Source organism: Gymnogyps californianus, unplaced genomic scaffold (genome assembly GCF_018139145.2).
Source record: "Gymnogyps californianus isolate 813 unplaced genomic scaffold, ASM1813914v2 HiC_scaffold_32, whole genome shotgun sequence".
NCBI lineage: Eukaryota > Metazoa > Chordata > Aves > Accipitriformes > Cathartidae > Gymnogyps > Gymnogyps californianus.
In genome coordinates, this window is record NW_026114202.1 from 1794372 (window position 1) to 1814494 (window position 20123).

Sequence of the window (20123 nt, forward strand, 5' to 3'; positions counted from 1 at the left end):
GCAAACCACATGCGTGCCCAAATTAGCATGCAGCCCTGTGGTCACTGGCATGTCCCTGGCTGTCCTACCACAGCACTGGTCTAGGCATGCCTCCAGCCTAGCCCAGTACCTTCCCTTCTCCTTCGGGCACTGCAGAGACAGGCTGAGAAACAGAGCTGAACTAAGGTGTCTCTGCAGTCAAAGCCCTTCACCACAAACCCACCTCTGGGCAGCACTGCTGGCCTGTGACCCTGTATAATCAACCTATCTCCAGCCTATGCCACAGAGCAGGTAAATGCCTCTCTTGTCACAGGATGAGGGCCAGCAGCCAAATTTAACAAAAGCAAAACAAACATTTAACAAAATAGGCCCTCTTCTTAATTTTTTTTAAACCTGAAGTGAACTCGGTGGACTGAACCTGGCTCTCTCAAACCAGAAACCTGCAGCTGCTCTGTCTTGTCCTACCTGTGGCCACAACATCAGCCATTCCCCTGCAATGACTCATTTGGCTTAATGCACACAGTTCCCACTCCAGACGCTCCTCGCGTGCCTGATGAGGCTTAAATAAGTCCTGTTGACCCACTCATTACCTCCGCAGCTCTCTGCATCCCTCAGCCCTGTCTCTGTCTTGCTTAACCTTAATCATTCGGATTCCTTGGGGCAAATGCTGATTCGTTGTTTATGCTTCATACACTACCCATACTTAATAAACAGCAATTACTTATGAAACCTTGATAAATAAATTATTCTACTATGCATATACATATTGAGCCAATAACCCTAAATGGTGATTTTCCAGATGGCCGCAACAAATCTCCATGTATCAAGGGAAGGGTGACAAGACTCTCTAGGTTTGTCTGCAAAGGTTTAAGCACCCCCAAGCCACCCTGTGCCCATCCCCAAACCTCAACCTACCAAACCACCACACTGCAAACTCAAAGCAACACATTGCCTGGCTCCAGACATATCCAGAATGGGAGATTCTGGGACCACTCAGCATCTTTGGATGGTGACGACTCCATCCAAATGGATCAGGAGACAAGCTAGACCAGGCTGCAAGGACACAGGCAGCAACACCATGGGAGTAGGAGGACACAGCAGTTTAGCTGGAGGTGATGGGACCCTTCATCACATCCTCCAGAGCCTTCTCCATCTTGTTACCACCTTCCTCTTGTCCCCATCCTTTTTTAGCTTGTTTTGCTGTGTAGCCAAGAAGGCTTGCGCGAAATCTTAAAGCCCAGTTTTGCAGACCAGCCCATTCCAAATTGAACCAAATACCTGGCCGAGGAGGAGCATCGAGAACATCAGCAGGAAGGGAAGAAACACCCTGACTCAGCACTGCCTCTCCCATAGGGCAGGGAAGACAGCAAGGGAGAGAAGCATGTAGCAAGGCTTTGGCTGCCACTGTGTAAAGCAGCCCTCCCTTCTCCATCCTTGAAAAGACAGCATGGGGTGACAGGTTTCTGCACTGCTAAGTGCACCTACGATACCAAAGAGCAGTATCATCTCAGCATCAGGCCACTGGGCATCGCCATGGAGCAATGTCGTGGCTAGACTGAAATTAGGGTCCCCCTGGGACCCAGCACCATGAGCAGCAGCGTCCCTCCTTAACAGGGCAAGCTTGGATCCCCACCTCGCCCCTCTGCCTAGCAGCGGGGACAACAGGAGCTTCAGCCTTGGCACCTAGAAAGGAGAGGTTAGAAAGCAGGTTAATCCTCTCTCTGCAAGCTCTTCCCACACATCCTCACATCACCTGCCAGCAGAGATGACCACTTGCAAACACTTTCCTTAGAGGGTTACTGCAAATTATACCCATCCTCCTGGAAGGAGGCAGGACTCTGAAAAGCCTTGCTCACCTCAGAGCAGAGTGGCCCCAATGCTCCCCCTGAAACATGGCTTTCCCCCCTGCCTTTCCCAAGCATTAAAGGCAGCTTTAATCCTAAGCCATCATCCTTCTGCCTCTTTCTGTGGCAGAATGATTTGGCCCTTGCCTCCAGCATCTAATAGACAGGATGTGGGATATAGTACATGATGCTGTGCAGGAACCGGGACTCAAAAGGCATCAAGCAACGGGTTACAATTAGATCGGACCACCTGGAGAGTTTTTTGTGCCATTCTGCGCTGGGAGATGCTATTTCAGTCAAACTGGGTATCCTCACAGGCTGGATCCAGTGTTAGAAATTTCATTTCAAGAAAAAAATAAAAAGGGGAGAGAAAGAATTGATTCTTAGAGGAGAAAGGAGTAGGGACTGATGCTCAGGCAGATGTGGTTGCCGATGCGATGACCAGCAGTGCTTTCTCTGCAGCAGTGCTTCCTGGGATCTTGCAAAACATAATCGTGCAATATCCCACCTAGCTCAGTGCAGAACACTGCTCCCAGCCGCTATTAAATTGAACTAGCCTAATTTCACCTCTGTCTCCTTCCCTCAGAGGGATCATTCCTAGGGAGCCATCACAACTGCCCTCAGCACCAGATGAAGCAAAAAACCTGCCAGGTGACCCCATGACCTGATGCTAATCAGGAACACTGATGTGCCTGCAACCGCAAAGCCACAAGCAAGCAGCCCACGATGAGACAGATAATCTCACCTCACCTTGCGAGGGCCATGAGCTTTGTCATCTCCCAGCCATAAATTTTGTTTTAATCCTTAAAATAAACCATCAGGATTAAACTGAAAAGTCCTGACAAGGATCTGTTGAGTGAGGGACTTGGTATTCAAATGGATCATCGGGGAAACATTTTCCCTGGAAATGCTGTTTTGGTAAGATGGACATGTTATGTGAAAGCACACCATTCTTGGCAAAATATTGAAACTACGCTTAAAGAAAAGGTTAACCCTACTGGAACGGGTCATCTTCCTTCTGAAGTCCTTCTTAAGACAAAAACTACTACATCATCAGACATGTTTCTTGTTGAAGCAGGTCTGTGACAGATCCAAGCTTTCTTTCACTTCACTTAGCAGGGAAATTCCCAGCTTATCTTCCAACGTGGGGCAGAACCAGACCATAAAACAGCAGCTTTCCCACAAAATGGAAATCCCAAATTTTGGCCAGAGAAGACCATCCCCTTTCCTGAGAACAGCACAATGACAATAGACAAAAAGAGGCAGAAAGGGGTGTTCTTCTGTCCTGATTTTTCACATGAGAAACTGAGTTAAAGCAGGAAAATGCTTTCAAGAGAGCCATGTCCAACATTGATTTATACCTAGGTCCAAACAGGTATTTAAGGGCGTGCCACCTTAGCAGCCTAGAATTCATTAAAAGCCAGTGGTTTTTGGTGTCTCCAGCGCCAGCTTTTAAAGGGCTTTCAAGGAGCGGGTGCGCAGCAGTCAAAGATGGACTTGGGCACTTTTGAGATCCAACTTGGTGTCTAGAGGTTTTGAAGGTCTCTGTTGTTGCCAGACCAGATGACTGAATAACCTCAGGACTCTTGGTCCCCATACTCAGGGGTCTCAAAACCAGACCTATCATCCCTAAAACACGCAGAGCACCGGAAGCTTCCACGACGTGCCCGTGTGGTCAAAGGAAGACCATGAGCACCTCTAATCACGATGAGCTTGAGATGCATTTCCAAACTCCTACCCTTAGCCAATTCAGACTCTTTCTTTATGATTTTAAACACTCCTCCCCCCACCCCCAAAAAACCCACAAACCCTCACAATTCCTTCCTGCACATTTTGGCTGGAAACCAGCCAGGGGCTGAACCCAGGCTCCATGCGCCAAGTACTAGCGCAGCAGCCATGCTCAGAGCCATCCTCCCCAAGCCTGCTGCAGCCCAGCACCTTTGACTGCTTTTTTCACCATTTAAGGATGAGGAAAGCAACCACTTGGGGCCCAGCGAATTACCTGTGAGTGATTTGTTTTTGCTGCGAGTGCCTATGCCCTCACCACACAAACAAGCTCCTGAAGAAAGGAGGGTACAGACAGAGGAGGGAAGAAAAGAAAAAAAAAAAAAAAAAGAGCCAACAGGTTGATCTGGATTACATCAACGGTTACACCCTCCTCCGTTTAATGAACATAGGAGAACAGGTGCTTGTAATTCATTAGCCAACCCACGAGCTGAGGAGACAGGAATTAAGCCGACCAAACTCCTCAGCGTGCCACTACTCTCCTTCCCTTTGAGGCAGCAGCAGCAGCAGCAAGAAAACTTCACCTCTTTTTTTTCTCCCCCTTCCCCTCCCCTCGAGCTGCAGGGCCACAAGCCGAGCATGACTAACCCTTGCAAAGCCTTCACCAGTGGCTCCCTCTCCTCTTGGGAGGTGTCAGGGAAGATGAGCAGAGGAAAAGCAGCCAGCACGTCCCCGGATCGCCTGGGCTGCTGCAGTCCCAACGGGTTGGCCAGCAATGGCTACGGCTCTCTCAGCCCCCATGGAGATGGCAGATACCGATGCTCCTCTTACTCCTCCTTCTCCATCGACGGGAGACTCCTGGCCCCCATGCACCTCGATATCGACTCTGACTTCCAAACCATGCGGCAGCAGGAGAAAGAGGACATCAAGTTGCTCAACAACCAGTTCGTGACCCTAATTGAGAAGGTAAGGTGAGCTACTGAGGACCACGGTGCAGCATAGGGACAAGGATGGTGGTGGGGAAGCAGACACTAACCAGTCTCTCAGGAGACTTATCAAGGCCTTCAGCTAACCATTGCCAGGCTCTGAATATTAGGCTAATTACCCAATTAGTTATTCCTTCAGTGCTATCTGTTATAACAAGGGCTAGCATCACCTCTAGGTGAAGCCGGGCTGCATCCGTGGTCAGTGGCATCAGGCAGCCCATGCATCTCCCTTGCTGCGCCTGTCACCCCATGGGTCCCTGGGGAGGACAGGCAGCTCTGCCCTCGGGGACCCAGCCCTGCCTCAGTAGCAAAGGCAGGGCCATGGAGGCACGGTGCCAGACAGAGCAGGCCTTGGCTGCCATAGTGGACAAACAGCCATGGGCGGTGACACTGATTAAGGCGGCAGCTCAAATTCTTCTCCGACTGCTAAAGAGAGCTGGAAATTCACCTCCATAGCAACGTGGTGGGCAACGGAGACACCCCCCCCCACCTCCCTCCTCTGTGGTTTTTATTGCAAGGGGTTGTGTGCTTAGCCAAGAAAGTGTCGCTTTCATCTCTTAAGATCCATGAGAAGGCAGAAGGTTTTCTCAAAGGAAAACAACTCATCCAGCCGAGGCAGGTTTCTGCAAAGCCCTGGTGCTCTGTAAACAGATGGTAATCTCCTAGGAGGATTGCTTCACTGCAGTCTACAATACAGGCACTCAATGCCAAGCTACTATGGCTTGGGATTTTTTTGTTTTGTTTTGTTTTAACTCTACCTCTAAGAGGACCTGAATTCACACTGGGAAGGAGAAGGGCGGGGGAACCATCTCCCATAGCATCTATCCAAACTGAATAGTTGTGAACCAGCCACACCTATACGTGCAAACAGGCGTGCGGCAGTACCGGGGGGCTGACCCTGGATGGAGGGGCATGGCAGCCTCCACGTCTGTGCTTTTCCAAGCACAGATCTTGGCAATGTGAATTTGGAGAACCCCTGGTTTGGAAATCAGCCAGGTGGGTTGTGTTGCACGTGCTGCAGGACTGGTCCTTTGACTACCCAAATCGAGAGGTTGGGGTCTGTGTGGATGTTAGCCCTGCTCAGAAACCAGACCTCAGCAGAAAGGATGGGGCTAGGGGAGATGGGACAAGACCACACAGTGATGATACGTACGTGAGCCAGACCACATGCACTAGCCTGTTCCATGCAAACAGGGATGGAAGAAGTGAGAGAGCCTCCAGGTTTCCTGATAAACCCAACTGGGTGGCCTGCTGATAAGTGTGCATTACAGGGCCTGATGGACAGAAGATACAAACACCCCACCTTAGCTGGGCGGCTTTGACTTTAGTGCTAGCAGCTCCTGCATTTAGCTTTGAAGGCTGTAGCTCCAAGCGGTACAGCAAGTGGCAAACTTCAGCCATCTGCCTCGGGCCCTCATTCCAGAGGAAAGTAATGACACTTCCTTGTCAAACAGAACTTGTCTTTTTAATCACAAATTCAGATGGTCTCAAGCCTGAGCGGCTAATTCCTCAGATAATTGACCACACTAACTTTCAGAGTTTGCTGCTGATGGTTTTCCAGCAGGCTGTTCCAGATCTGCTAGTATTTATTTTCCATCCAGATATGCCCAGGTGGAAGACAGGGAAAAGCCAAGTCATGGAGCCCTTTCTTGAAGCCCTACGTTTAGCCTGAGCAGCACAGAGGTAGAGGCCTCTGAGGACCAAGCTTTGGTCACTTCTGTGTTCAGGCATGATTTTCCAGGAAATGAGGCCACATCTGGGTGATTCTTCTGCTGCAAAGCTCATGTTAAAAGACTTTGCAAGGAAGAATTTCTGCTAAGAGGGATGCTGTATGAGAAGCCAAGATGTAAGCAGTTCAGCCCAGTGGGTGGGTATGGTTTGGGAACAGGAAAGAAGCTGAAGAGTTTGGGGGAAGGAGAAAAAGAGCAGCTAAGGATTAGGAGCAAGGTCAGGAACTGAGACTTGAGGGTCAAAGATGGACTTAGAATAACAGGCAACGCATTCAATCATTTACCGTCCCAGCAGCAAACGGGGAAGCTGCCTTAAAATGAGATGCCGTTCCCTACGGCCAATCCCACAGGTTGATCCCAGCCCTGCTGAGGGATGCTCTATCACAATCCCTGAGATGCCTCAGATAGAGAGAGCAAATGGCCCAGTTGGATCCTGGTAGCCCCAGAGGCCACTTAGTTGTGCCGCTTGCAACGCTCCTTTCTGGCTCTGCTGCAGCATCATCCTCTGGTTCTCAGCCTCATGCATGCACACACACACACACAGTGTGCCACTCTGGTTTTGCACCAGGGCAAAGCAGCCAGTCAGCAGACCGGACTACCGATGTGATGTCTATGGCCATGTATTAAGGTATCAGGAAGAAAGGATTAGGTCTCTGACAGTGAGACCTGAAAGATCCCAACACTCACATCCCTTCTGCTGAAAACTGACTGTGAACATCGGAGTGCTTTTGCTTTGCTTGGCTGCTCTCTGCTCCTCCTTCTCTCTCTCTGTTCAGACAAGAAGCATTTTGGGAAAGATGCTGTCTCTCACCATGTGCATCTGTGCGGTGGTCAGCAGCTGGGAACTCTGCCTCTTCAATGCACTGATGCTGCTTCGGGCCACAGGAAGTTAAAGTCAAAGCTGAAGGCCAAGCAGAAGGTGAAGGCCTGACAGCATCTGCACCCCACTGCTCACACTGCACAGGGCATCGTATCAGCACTGACTCATCTCCATGATAGAGTGGAGGACACTGTTGGAGGCAACTCATAAATCACTAGCCAAAACGTGACTGAAGGAGTTCAGTTTCGTTCACAGAGTAATAAGAGAGGTAGCAATTAGATAATTAATTGAAATTAGCCAAGAGCTTTGAAGACAAAAAACTGTTAAACACTGAGCATTACTGTTAAGATTGTGAATATTAGGAAAGAAGGGTGCCAGATTCATCAAACGGTGGGTGGATGAAAATGCAGTGTATCCTCTCAAGCAGACAGGCGCATGCACACATAGACCTCACGTGGAGCCTGTAATTATTTTGCTTATTCTCTAGAGTTCCCATAGGCCTTGTCTATGTTGCTTTGCAATACAAACCAGGTCTCTGATTCATTACTCAAACTTCACCATGGTGTAATCCTACAGATTTGAGAGAAGCTATCTTCTTTGTGCAAGGTAGTAAATCTGACTTTCATTCACCCTGGACATCTGTGCGGACCTGTGGTGGATTTTCAGCCTTTGCTTCAATATGTTTGCAGGCAAAGGGGACTAGCATTGAACAGTTCTTATTTTTCAGTGACTTAATAAAAAATGCTCATTCATTTTGATGTGAACATGTTCTATCAAGAAAGGAATTAGTAGGTAATGTGTAAAACCTCTAAAAGTTCCTATAACCCTCCATCCTCAGGCCTAATTTTCAGGAGATCTCTCGTTCTTACCTGGAAATCTCTGCTGATTCCAGCAGCTCCTCACTACTCTGAAAGTCTCCAGGTCAATGTCTCCTGCCCTGCTAGGAGCAGCCAGCTTTGATTTTGGCTGTCGGTGTTTACTCTGAAACCTCTTCTGTAGGTCCAGTGCTTGGAGCAACAGAACAAGATCCTGACGACAAGGTGGAACTTCCTGAAGGATCAAGACAATTCCCACTCTGACTCGGACATCAAGGTTATCTACGATCAGTACATGAGCAAAATGAATCAAGAGATGAAGGCACTCAACTACGAGCAGGAAAATCTCGAGTCGGAGCTGACAAAGGTCCTGAGCACCATGGATAACTTCCGAAGCAAGTAGGTGTCTAGCCTGGCTGGATATTACAAGGGGGAATGTGTTTCAAAGGTATTGGTTCAGCTGTGTGCACAAAGAGTAGCATGGGATTGATTTAACACAGACAGCCTGTTATTCCCAGGAACAAATTCCTAGTTTGGTGTGCACAGAACTGTGTATTTGAGAAGTTAGCATCCTAGCCTCTTCCTGATTAACTAGAGATGAAAGGAAACCCATAAAAAGCAAAATACCAAAGAGCACAGGGCATCTGAGAAATGCCTCAGGCCAGAGAACAGCTCTGGGGAACAGTATTATCAGGAATGACAGCCACTAAAACAGAGAAATATTTATTCTCTACACTATTATCACAAACCAGAACTTTCTCCCCAGACCGTTTTATGGATCTAGGCTGCTTAGTATTAACAAACAGCCCTTCCTTTCCCCCTTCACCCCACAACATTTAATGCAAAATTCTGCTTTGACCAAGAAGTCAGACTTTTACCCAGAAAACCTCTTGACAGAAAACACTGAGGCAGCTGAAAGTTTAAGGGAGGACCAGCTGCCGCGTGCTTGCTGCGTGCTTATCGCTGCTTTTGCCAAGAGCTTTGAGATCTTCAGATAAGAACATTTGATATGTGCCATGGCTCATTCAAGAAGACAATGCTTTTCTTATTATCGGTGTCATTTGCATACCACAGATGAACCCACAATTAGATACTTTCCCTTACAGTTACACCCATCTGCCCACACAAGGTCTCTGGAGTCTTCCATGCTGATTTGTAGCAAAGAGCCATGTATGGGCACTATCAAAACAGAACAGTGATGCTAAGGGACTACCCTTCTGCTGGCACTGATAGACATCACTGTAGTAATAGCCCAAACCTGTTCCTGATGTACGAAGTGATGCATAAATAATAACGACTCCAGAGAGTTTAGCCCAAGGATCTTAAAGCTCGCTGCAGACTTTGATTAAACCAGCTACTCAACGTGTCTGCAAATTAGGGGAAGGACCGATACCTCCACTTTACAGACATATTAACGGAGACACAGCAGTTAAATGTCTTACTCAAGCTCACAGAGCAAGCTGGTGATGGAGCAGGAATAGGAACCAGGAGTTTGGTTCTTGACCTTATGCTGAAATCATTATGCTCAGCATCCTTCAAGAAGTGACACACTGATACCCAGGTGCCTAGAAATACCTAAATTCCTCGTGGTGGGTGTCTGTCTGCTCTTTATTTGGATGGTGGTTTCACTACAAGACTTGTGCTCACTGATGCTTGCTTTGCTGACAAGTAGCAACCCGGTGCTTGGATCAAAGCCACCATATGGATTGTGCCACTTACTCCCTGCCCTAAAAAGGTTAAGACCTGTCATCCCTCTCTGGAGCACTTGGTCTTCCTTGCACTTCCCCAAGGAAGTAACTGCTCTGTGGCCCTGCAGTTATGAAAGATACTTCTTGGTTTATTCCCTGACAGTGAGGAAAACCCAGACAGGAAAATGGTTGGGCTAGTGGAGAAATGTCAGATCAGTCACCCATATCTGCTCTCACAGTTTGTACTCATATTTGTACTCAGTAATTGCCTCATTAATTGCCTACACCTGGCACTTCATTTATTTTTCAGCCTGATTTCTTAAGGATAGAGGTGCTTATACCAACAGGCTGTCTGTGTGTTTTCCCCCTACCTTTTGATTTTCTTGGACAGTTACTACCTAGTTGGACAATGGGATAAGACATGATAGGGATGCTACATCCCTCAAAATTAAAAAGAGAGACTGACTAGAGGAACAGGTCCCACTCTCCACACAAGACAAGGATGCAGCATGTGTACATGCACCGTATTAGATGGCAGAGAATCCACAATGGGCACCGCCTTATGCCTAGCCCAACTATCGGTCTTGAGAAGAGTTCCCGCTTTATGGGACTACACAGCCATGGGAAAACGGCGTTCAGAAATTACACTGCTCCTCAAAGCACTTCTCCTTCATTTGCAGAGCCTTCCCCTTCCGCTTTCTCCCATCTGTGAGCTGCAAGGCACAAGCCCTGCCAGGGGTTGACCTAAGCAGCAAATAGGCAAAACCCACCCTGTCATTGGGTGCAGTTAACACCCAAAGCCCGTGCAGGTGGATTTCTGTGACAGTGACAATCCACTGTGCGGCTCCCAGCGGTTAGTGATTCACAGGGAGAGAACGGCTGCTTCTGCTGAGCCTTCTCCAGGCAGCAATCCAATCCCGTCCTCACCCACACTGGCTCTGTTGAGTCCTGCACACCGCCTGCACACCGCCTTCGAGAAGGCTGCCTCAGCCCAGTTGTTTTTTGGGAGCAAATGGTCTGCCTAAACCATGCAAATTTTGGAGGCTTCCAGCTCCTCTGGAGGTTTCTTTTCCCAAGGGAAATTTTTGGGGGGAGGAAAAGCTAATAACTTCACTGGCAAATTTAACTGGTTATGTTCTCATCCAAGCTGCAGCACTCCAGACAAAACACGCCATGTACATGGTGACCACCCAAGCAGGCTGCTGCCCAACAGATCACTTAAGATGTGAAATCTGCCTGTCAGTGCCCCTCTGTAAGGCCCTAAATCATCCGTCTTCTCTATCCAGGGACACTTTCCAAAAACCATACAGGAGATTTAACTAGCTGGGACACTTGCACCTCCTTCTCAAATTAGGTTGCCATTGACCAGCAATTCCAAACACAGAGAAGAATGGAGAGGGGACAGGGAAGTGGGTTGGAGGCTAGCACAGGATCTCAAACCCTCCTTCTTTAGGAAGTCAAGCTAAAAATCAAATACTGAAACATACCTGAATAGGGATGACTGCCCAGAGGTGCACATCTGCACAAGTGTTTGCTTCAGCTCCCCACACATGTGATTTGCACATGCAAAGACCCATTTGAATGAGAAGGCAGGGAATTTTTGCCTGTGCTGACCTACTCTGGTGTGGCATTGGGGATATACTGCAGGAAAATATGGGGCATACAGCCCGTAGAGGATCCATTTCTGAGATCCAGGGATTGTGTTAGTCAAATCTTGCCACCTGAAGACTAGACAGTCAACACCTCTCTACCTTCAACCTCTGCACTTGGTTTTCAGCTACTTCTTGCTCCATTTCCTTGCTCCACAAGAGGAAGACTGACTTAATTTCATGCCACCAGGCTCAGATCCACCCCACCACTATATCTTCACCCTAAAGTAGTCTTGAAGGCACATCCAGAGAGGAACATAGCCTGCCTGAGATTTGGTTACCTCTGATTTTGCTTCACTGCCTATGGAAGGAGCCCAAGGCGACCAGACGCCTGTCTCAAGTGTGTCTTAAGTGCATGAATCGAGATGGGATGGATTTATGCCTTAATGCATGACTGCTTGAGGATTATCTCTAAGGAGATAAATGCTGTAATGGGTTTGTGGAATGCTCCATCCCCATGTGACTCATCTCCCGGCCGCCAGGTCCCTCCGGAGCCGTGTGGTGAGCATGTTTGGCTGGCTGGGCCTGCTCTCTTTGTCAGGAGTATTGTTCAATATGCAAGATTATGTCAGCGCCCGGCAATGCGTGAAGCTGCTTCGGCAGGCTAGGACAGACTGGGATTGGGCTGAGATGCAATGAGGATGAAGGAAGAGTGGCAGGCTGTAATTAAGCTCAGTACATAGTTGCTAGCAGCATGGCTAACATTCCAGCTAAAGAGCAGAGAAACCAGACAGGTAAATCTCGTTAGCCACGCTACCTGGCCTTATAAAGGCAGGCAAGGAGAGGGCAAGTTTAACACCATGGGGGTACTCAAGAGGAACCTTAGAAGTGCCTAAATGTAGAGCCTGTGACTGTCAGATCCCCTCCCTGCCCTCGCTATCCCCTGTCGAGGAAGCAACAGCTCCAGGGAGCTGGTTTTGATATTTCAGGTCAGCTCCTGAGCATGACTTACCCCCTTGCCCTGCAATGCGATCCTCTGTGTTGTGTTCCCGATACATTCTCCTCTTTCTGCTCCTAGGCACAGCTCCTCCTTCTCCTAAAGGTTTGTACAACAGCAGGGAAGGCTCTCGAGCGTAACTGGAGTGATGATGCACCAGACCACCAAACAACAGAATAAGGCTGTCATTCCCAATTTTATCATCATCACTCTGTTAGGAGATGCCATTTTACCTCATTCCCAAAGGTCTCAGCCTTCCCCATATCAATTTGGTGACATCTATAAGTAGCACTGAAAGGTTTAATTCACACCTGGAAACGCTATTTGCACATTAGCCTAAGAGAAGCCTGAGGTATCATGGAAGAGCAGGGAAGCCACGACCTCCCTGAGAGCGCAGCCTGCTCTGGTCTCAGCAGAGGAGCCACCACTCCCAAAGTGTGTCCAGCAGCACAGTGGGAGATACCAAACACCCATCACATAATGCTCCTGCATGGCAAACGAACCAACCGCTGCTGGTCACACACCAGGCCCAAAAGAGACCCTGTGGCATCCTGGTCAGACAGCTGCTTTTAGCAACGTCGGGGCTAGCCACATGCTCGTCCCAAGAGCCGACAAGGGTTGGTGTATTCCCTAAGCTACTCTCTCATGTCTGCTGCTGGCCATCAAGAAATGCATTTGCCTCTGGACTAAGTCTTTGCTGTCCTGGTCCTGCCTTATCAAACCTGTTTTTAAACACCTGCAGGGTTGGTTCCTCTGCTGGATATTTAGCCATTAGGACTCCACCCTATCCCGTCCGGTTTTTGTTACCTTCTGCTCTGTGGGCACTGTTTTCCACAAATTGCTTTGCCAGGTCCTGTGTTACTTCACAAATTGCGCTACACTTAGGGTAAGTTATGACACCAGTCCAGTATTCTTGGAATTTTCACAAGCCAAAGTTTGCTCCCTTGAGAAGACTCTCAGACTCTGGAAATTAAATGCTGAGGATACCTGAAAGAAACAGAAGAGGAAGGCTTAGGGTGAAAATTTAGGAGTCTTTGGGCATGCAACTGGGTTTCACAGAGAATAACTCACCACACCCCACTTCTCCATGCCTACTCTCTCTTTCTGTGGCACATGTGAGGTAACCTGAGGTTGCTTAGCCCTCAAATTAAATTAGAATTAAAGCTACCTCCTCTCTACTCTGGGGCTCTTCAGACTTAAAGTGCTCATGGTGTTACTACAGAGCAGCTGGCATGTGGCAGCTTGTTATCCTCTCTCTGGTCCAAGATGCCCACACCTAAGAGATCTCTCTCCTTGCTGTCTAGCGTATGTCAAGGAGGTGGGACATCATAGTAAAAGTGGAAAGCTTCAATACCAACGCTTTTTGGGGCCAGCAAGACAACCTTAAGCATCCCAGAGGCTTTCACCATGTGCAATTTCTTACTGCTTTTTCCACTTTCCTTAGATACGAGGATGAAATTCGCCTCTGTAGTGGCATGGAATACACCTTCATGGAGCTCAAAAAGGTCAGTGGCAAGAGAAGCTTTTCATCTGGACGGGCTCTGCACCAGCTCTGCGTAGTCACAGAAGAGCCTGGAGAGGCAAGATGGTCCAGGCTCAGCTAAGACAGTCCAGAGCTAGCTCTGAACTGAGTTCTTGTACCACAGATGTTTTGTGCAGTAATAAGGTTTTGAGGAGGACAGTAGAGTGGTAAACGCAGTCACCATTTCAACAGGAAAAGTACAAGTGAGTCTGGGCCACTTGTGGTTACAGAAAAGCCCCACGGCTCTTGGCAGGAGCGCCTGGGGGTCAGAGCATGCCTGCACCCAACCACATTGCAATTGCACTGGCCAGACCGGGCCTGGAGGGGTCTGCACCCCAGGACCCTTCGAGGCAACACCTCTCCTCCCTGGCATGTTTTCTCTCAGAATGACATTATAGGTCGGGAAAGGCTGGAAATCGATAAATGTGTTTGCTTTTGTTTCCTGTCGCATGGCCACACCCTGTTTAAACATCCCACCCCAGAAGTAGCTGCATTTGAATATCAGCTGAAATGGGAGGCTTTGTGCACAGCCTTTACATTAAAAAAAAAAAAATCCAAGGTGCAGGAATGCAGGGTATTATTAGACAGAGGAAACGTTCTCCGCAAATGATCATTATAGCTAATTGCATGTTTTCCCTGACACACTCATCAGCCAGTAAGGGCAGTTCTGGTGACTTTTGTGGACGGCATCAGTGTTTTCAATAACCTGTGCTTTTTGTGGTGAACAAAAGATGAGTGGGTATGGACCAGCCCTGCCTGTTTCCTTCTCCACCCTACCTCATCTGAGACTTCCACCAAAGCGCTCACTCAAAAAAAAAAAAAAAAAAAAAAAAAAAAAAAAAAAAGAAAAAAAACTGCAGAGAAAAAGGTCCACAAAAGAGCCTCCCTACTTGTAGAGCAGGAGAGCAGTTTCACAAGTATCTGCCAATAAATAGCAAGCAGGGCACTTGCTGGGGAAGAGGTAGCAGTGGGAAAGACTTCTTGCTACAAACTCGAAGACAAACTATTGATTAATACACTTTCCATTTCCTGTAGGATTTAGATGTGAGCTCCTTGCACAGAACTGAGTTGGAGGTAAAACTCAACGGGCTCCAAGAGCTGATGGATTTGAAAAAAACCATCTACGAGCAGGTAAAAGTGCAACTGGGAGAGCGGCCCAGGAACACACAAGCTACTATGCAAAAAAATGGCATTTTTGTGGACAGTTCCACTACAGAGAGGGTATTGTTCCAGATTTACACCAAAATGAGAGCCTGTCCAGGGGAGTTGCATGGTGTTGCAGACAACTATTAGATGGCTTAAGGCAGAGTCTCATGAGCTAATCCCCTTCCCTTAACTAAACCAGCTCCATTTTAAATTTGATCAGGATGTTTCTTCTGCCCCACAGCTACTGCAGGGAGGCTGCTCCAGGGAGGGTCTCCCCTCTAACAGTCAGGAACCCCCATCTAACTCCCGAGCTGGCTGGTTTTGGGCTCAGCTCCTAACCCCCCGATAGCGTTTGCCTTGAGACCAAGTGCCCCAGGTCACGAGTGAGCTGAATATTATTCTATTCAGATTCAGAGGAAGGGCTCACAACAAAACAGGACAAGCGTGGTGAACCTGAGTGAGGTGCTGGATGCTCTTTAACACAATGCAACATACTGCATTTTGACTTAAATGAGAAATGCGCAGTCAGGTATGATTCCACCAAGGGGGGAAGGATATAGAGTCTGCAGCCCTTCAGAAAAATCCAAAGACTGCAGCGTGCCTGTATCTACTCAAACAGGGTGAAGCGATTACAGCCACTTACTCAGAGACTGTAAAATGTTACCAAGCAGGCTCAGCAGTGTTTTGGGAATACTAATGATTTGTCTAAATTTTACCAATACAAACAATTAAAATGCTTGCCAGAGGAATGTTAACATTCCTTGTGGGGAAACTGAGGCACAGAGAGGCAGAAGGACCTGCATAATATCAAAACTGCATTAGAACACATGCCCTGCCTGCAACTAACCATGAAGCCTTACTTTCTCTAAAATTATAACGCTATTCCTGGTGCAAGGCAGTTCACAGGGATAGCTGGAAATCAGATCCTGCTGTGAGGATCTTCTTGAGCTGACTTCCTCCAGGTTCCACACTGCTATCCTGGCAGAAGGCAAAGAAATTACCCGCCACCTCTCTCTCTGCCCTCTCCTTTCAATAGCTTGTTTTCAGGTTAGTCATTTTCTCGCCTGTACCTGTTGATTTGCCTGACATCAACGTATAGCCACACATACCCAGTGGAAGGGCAAATGAGGAAAACTTTGCTTGACAGCTTTGCTCACAGCATGTTGGTATGAATCAGAAAAAAATCCCAGCCTCAATCCTCATTAATAAACCACCAGGTTTGTTGGGTTTTTTTTTCCCCTGGCAGAGGATGCTCAAGTATTTGCAATAAACATGCATTTTCTCATATAGCTATTAACCTGCTCAAAGATTAACAAAGAGGCACAAGGATTAAACACCAGCTGGAAAAAATACACTGATAATCCTGCTCTTTGGAAGAGTGGTGGGGTATTTTTCTGTTATTCATGAATCACCATGTCAGGGTGCCCTTTGTTTCCCCAGTGTGGGGAGGACAAGGCAAACGAGGTATACAAATGCTTCTCTAAAGAGATTGGAGCCCTCAGCACAAAAGGGAAGAACAAAAACATCAAGATGAAAGGCAAGAGATGGGGAGAGATGTATGCTGCTCTCTCTTAACACTGGTGTAAATCAGAACCAACTGCAGAGATACTGATAAGAGTGACACCCCTGCAGGAACAGTCTGAGGCTGGGGGGGAGCAGCCAAGTGAACGTGTACACCATCTGCTCAACATCAAGTCATGTCTTGCCTGGATACAAACCACCCAGGAGTGCAGTTTACAGGCATGGATTAAGGGTCCTTTTTAGGTTCACTGAGGGGAGTCTGCATTCATCATTGTTTGGCTCCTTTTTCTAAAGCTGTGACCGAGTCAGCTATCAAGAGCAAATATCCCAGTCAGTGATACTGCAGCTTGTGTCTGCATGCTCCTGCTTCCCCCATGCTGGCTTGAGTTTCCCCAGCATATGAGAGCAGCTCTGGGGAGTGGAATAGGTCTGCTAGCGATGGATGTGTTCAGAGAAGGGTCCTGTTTCTCCCTTCTCTAACTAGACATAAACCAGACTATAACAACACAAGTGGCAGCCACAGCCTCTCTAGATACTGAAGGAGAGCTCGGCAAAGGCATCTTTCTAGCACCACCAGCCTGCAGAATGATTCACGCTGCCCTATTTCTTGCTCAAGACATATATGCCCACCATCTGAATATTGATAGATATTGAAGCATGGTCACCAGTTCAATTAATCTGCTCTTGATGCAGTACAAATGCACTATTTTGTCACACTCTTAACAGATTGTATGCAAAGGTCCCAAACCAACACTGTAGCCTGAGTCTGGATTTTATGGAGAAAAAAATACCAGCTTCCAAACTTCAGAGACTGAAAACCTAGGAAATCTCACCATCTCCACACTGCATATGGAAGATGCTTTGCCTAGCTAAGCACAGCAGATCTGCCAGGGTTCAGCTCTCTCCTGGCTTGTAGCTTTGTTGACAACTTGGTATCTCAGTCCTATTCTCTCTTTGCTATTCAGGAACTCCAGGAGCTGCTGACAGAAATTAAGGATATTTCTGTTGTACTGGGAATTGACAATGCATGCAAACTTGATCTGAGCAGAATTGTGGAAGAAGTGAGGGCCCAGTATGAAGCCCTGGCTCTTCGGAGCTGGGAGGAGGCCGAAGCACTTACCAGGAGAAAGGTATTTGTCTCCTTATCTGATTGATACTGGGGAGAGGCAGGGAAAGAAGAGGGAGAGAGATCAGCCTAGAAACTACAGGAATCAGCAAGATGTGGAGGGACAGACTACACCTGGGAATGGAGGGAGGGACAGGGTGCTAACCCAGATCAACTCCTCCTAACTCAGGTGTGTAAATTAGTAGTTTCATTGCTCTAGGCTCTCCATGCTGTCAGTTGAGAAAGGCAAGAACATCTCCCAGTGGCAGCTTGTCCCACCTAAGATGCAAATGACCTTCCACTGGTGCCTCCTCCAAACAGAGCAAGCATGGGATTAACCCCAGGAGAGAGCATGCTCTAAACACTCCATATAGAGAAGAGTGTAGCTCTATACAGCTACAGCCAGAAGAGGATACAAGAATGAGTACTAAATCCTTCCACACACCCACCATTTTTCCCCAGTTAGGTGTTTCTCCTCAAGAGCAGTGGGAATCCTCACAGATTCCCTTGCTACTGTAGAGGAGGTGCACAGATAACCAACTCTTCCATCTCTCCTGCAGCTGAATGAAGGAAGCACCCAGTCAGGTACCTATGGGGGTCACCTCCTTGACAGCCGACGGAAGATCGCAGACCTGAACATACAGATCCAGAAGCTGAGGTCCTGCATCGTGTCCCAAAAGAGCCAGGTGCATCCTGGGGTGGGTGACAAAACTCTGACGTACAGGTCAGAAACTACAACACACCTAATGCTTCCACCACTCTTTTCCCTTTGCAACACCAGTGCCTGTACTTAGAGGAGCATATCAAAGAAGCAGGAGAGCATGGCGAGATGGCCCTCAAGGATGCCAAAGCCAAATTGGTCAAGCTAGAAGAAGCCCTACAGAAGAGCAAGGAGGATATGGCTCATCTGGTGAAAGAGTATCAGGAGCTGATGAACATCAAGCTGGCACTGGATGTGGAGATCCTCACTTACAGGAAGCTGATGGAAGGGGAGGAGAGCAGGTAAGCTGGGCTTCCTTGTGCCTGAAGAGGGGAAGGGATGCACCCAAACACCTAGGGAGAAAGCAGACATCCAAAGCTTTGAGTCTGATATTGAAGGTTTGATCAAAGCTGCAGTCCCAGCAGTCCCCATACAGTTCAGCTCTGTTTCTTGCTCTGAAGTTTTCCTTACGACTCCCCAGACTGGAGGGTTCCAGCACTTCTCTCGATGATGCTTTGCCCAGACGCTGTTGAGTTAGCCTTCATGATCCAACTATGCATTTGGCTCTACCCATGTAGCCCAGCTCACATGGGCCAAACTCCAGTCCTCTCTATCTCTCTGGCACTGCAGAGGTTAATATGTGTCCTCACACTCTGTCCTTGCGTTCACAGCATGGAACAACCAATACCCACAGTCATCAGCACCATCCACTCCAGACCAAAGCACCGTAAGTGGTTTTATTCATACAACTTGGTAAAGCAGAGTGTGAATGAAACATTTCTAACCTCCCTTGTCTCATTCCCCCCCTGCCCCTGCAGTTTCTGCCAGCACCTTGAGAAACTCCAAGCTGTTTGCAAGAGGAACAGGCAGCACCAACGGCGAGATGAAGCCGAACGGAGGCAGCACAAAGATACCGCCCTCTAGAAGGCACAGTGACAACTCAGCGACACCTGAAGCAGACGCCTTCATCAGCGGTGCCCGGCCAAAGCTCAGTTCCCTGTCCACCGAAGAATGCTCCTAGGAGAAACAGAGCCCCACAGCATAAACACAAGACCCGTTGGCATCTGTAGCCAATTGAGGCCAAAGCACTTTCTCCTGAACTCAAGCCAACGTCCGAGGGACAAAGGATGAGAATCCACTCCAGGCTGTCTCTTTTAAGTTTGTCTTTACAACATCCCAGTTAACATCTCTGCTACCAGTTACAAGCAGAAACCAACCCAGGATTTGAGAGACTCTCCCATTCAGACACCCACACCAACATCCTCCTCTCTAGGTCTGTTTCCCTAGAGGATTTGCATTCACAACCTTTGAGATCTACCTATAGGAAACTCGGCAGGAGGGGAAAGTATTATTACATAAGCTTTTAAACACAGCAGCCAGAAGGCATCAGCCCAGGCATTTTACCAGCATTACAAAATCATTCTCTCTGCTCTGTCCCTCCTCTGTGCGTCTCTGTGAGAGGTGTTCACTGATGTGGCTTTCAAAGGAAGGCAGCATCAAGCTTTCCAAACTGAGCTGGTGGGAGATGCAGGTAAACAACCTGAGCCAGGTGGATTTGCAACATCTGGATCTGCATATCTGGTGACAGACATGCTGGCTGTACCGAGGGATCCTTGGCCACTTCAGAGTATTTAACAGATTTTATGGCCTTTTGGGTGGTCCCTCATTCCTTCCCATGCCACCAAAGCTAAAACTCCTCAAAACTTTTATTTTCATAAGCCATCTCTCTCTAACAGAGTGCATCTCCGCCTGTCTCACCTAAAGCCACTCCAGACTCCACACACAGTGGTGCTAGGTCCTAGAAATGGGATGTTAGTTCCCATTTAACTACAATGAGCAGGACTTGTCTTTGTATTTATTGAACTTACATAGCAGCTTTTACCTTACCTGGCTGATACCAGCCAATGCACACCAGTCATGTTGCACCAAAGCTACCAGAGCCAACTGTAGATGCCA

At 48.0% G+C, this 20123-nt stretch overlaps 1 protein-coding gene across 1 annotated transcript; it reads left to right on the forward strand.

The window, feature by feature from the left end:
• The first annotated feature begins 4187 nt into the window (after window positions 1–4187).
• Window positions 4188–19817, forward strand: LOC127028380 (keratin, type II cytoskeletal 80-like). The gene is made up of 9 exons (XM_050914088.1): window positions 4188–4514; window positions 8084–8298; window positions 13618–13678; window positions 14731–14826; window positions 17328–17492; window positions 18028–18153; window positions 18249–18469; window positions 18839–18894; window positions 18986–19817. The coding sequence occupies exons 1-9, from the start codon at window positions 4188–4190 to the stop codon at window positions 19186–19188; spliced, it is 1470 nt and encodes a 489-aa protein (XP_050770045.1). The 3' UTR covers window positions 19189–19817.
• Window positions 19818–20123: the final 306 nt, after the last annotated feature.

What these genes read in the sequence shown, in the direction of transcription:
- LOC127028380 (XM_050914088.1), top strand. Translation starts at nt 4,188, where the DNA reads ATGACTAACCCTTGCAAAGCCTTCACCAGTGGCTCCCTCTCCTCTTGG. An exon ending in AAGCACTTACCAGGAGAAAG is followed by an intron (nt 17,493 to 18,027) that starts GTATTTGTCTCC and finishes TCTCTCCTGCAG; the next exon opens with CTGAATGAAGGAAGCACCCA. An exon ending in TCGTGTCCCAAAAGAGCCAG is followed by an intron (nt 18,154 to 18,248) that starts GTGCATCCTGGG and finishes TTGCAACACCAG; the next exon opens with TGCCTGTACTTAGAGGAGCA.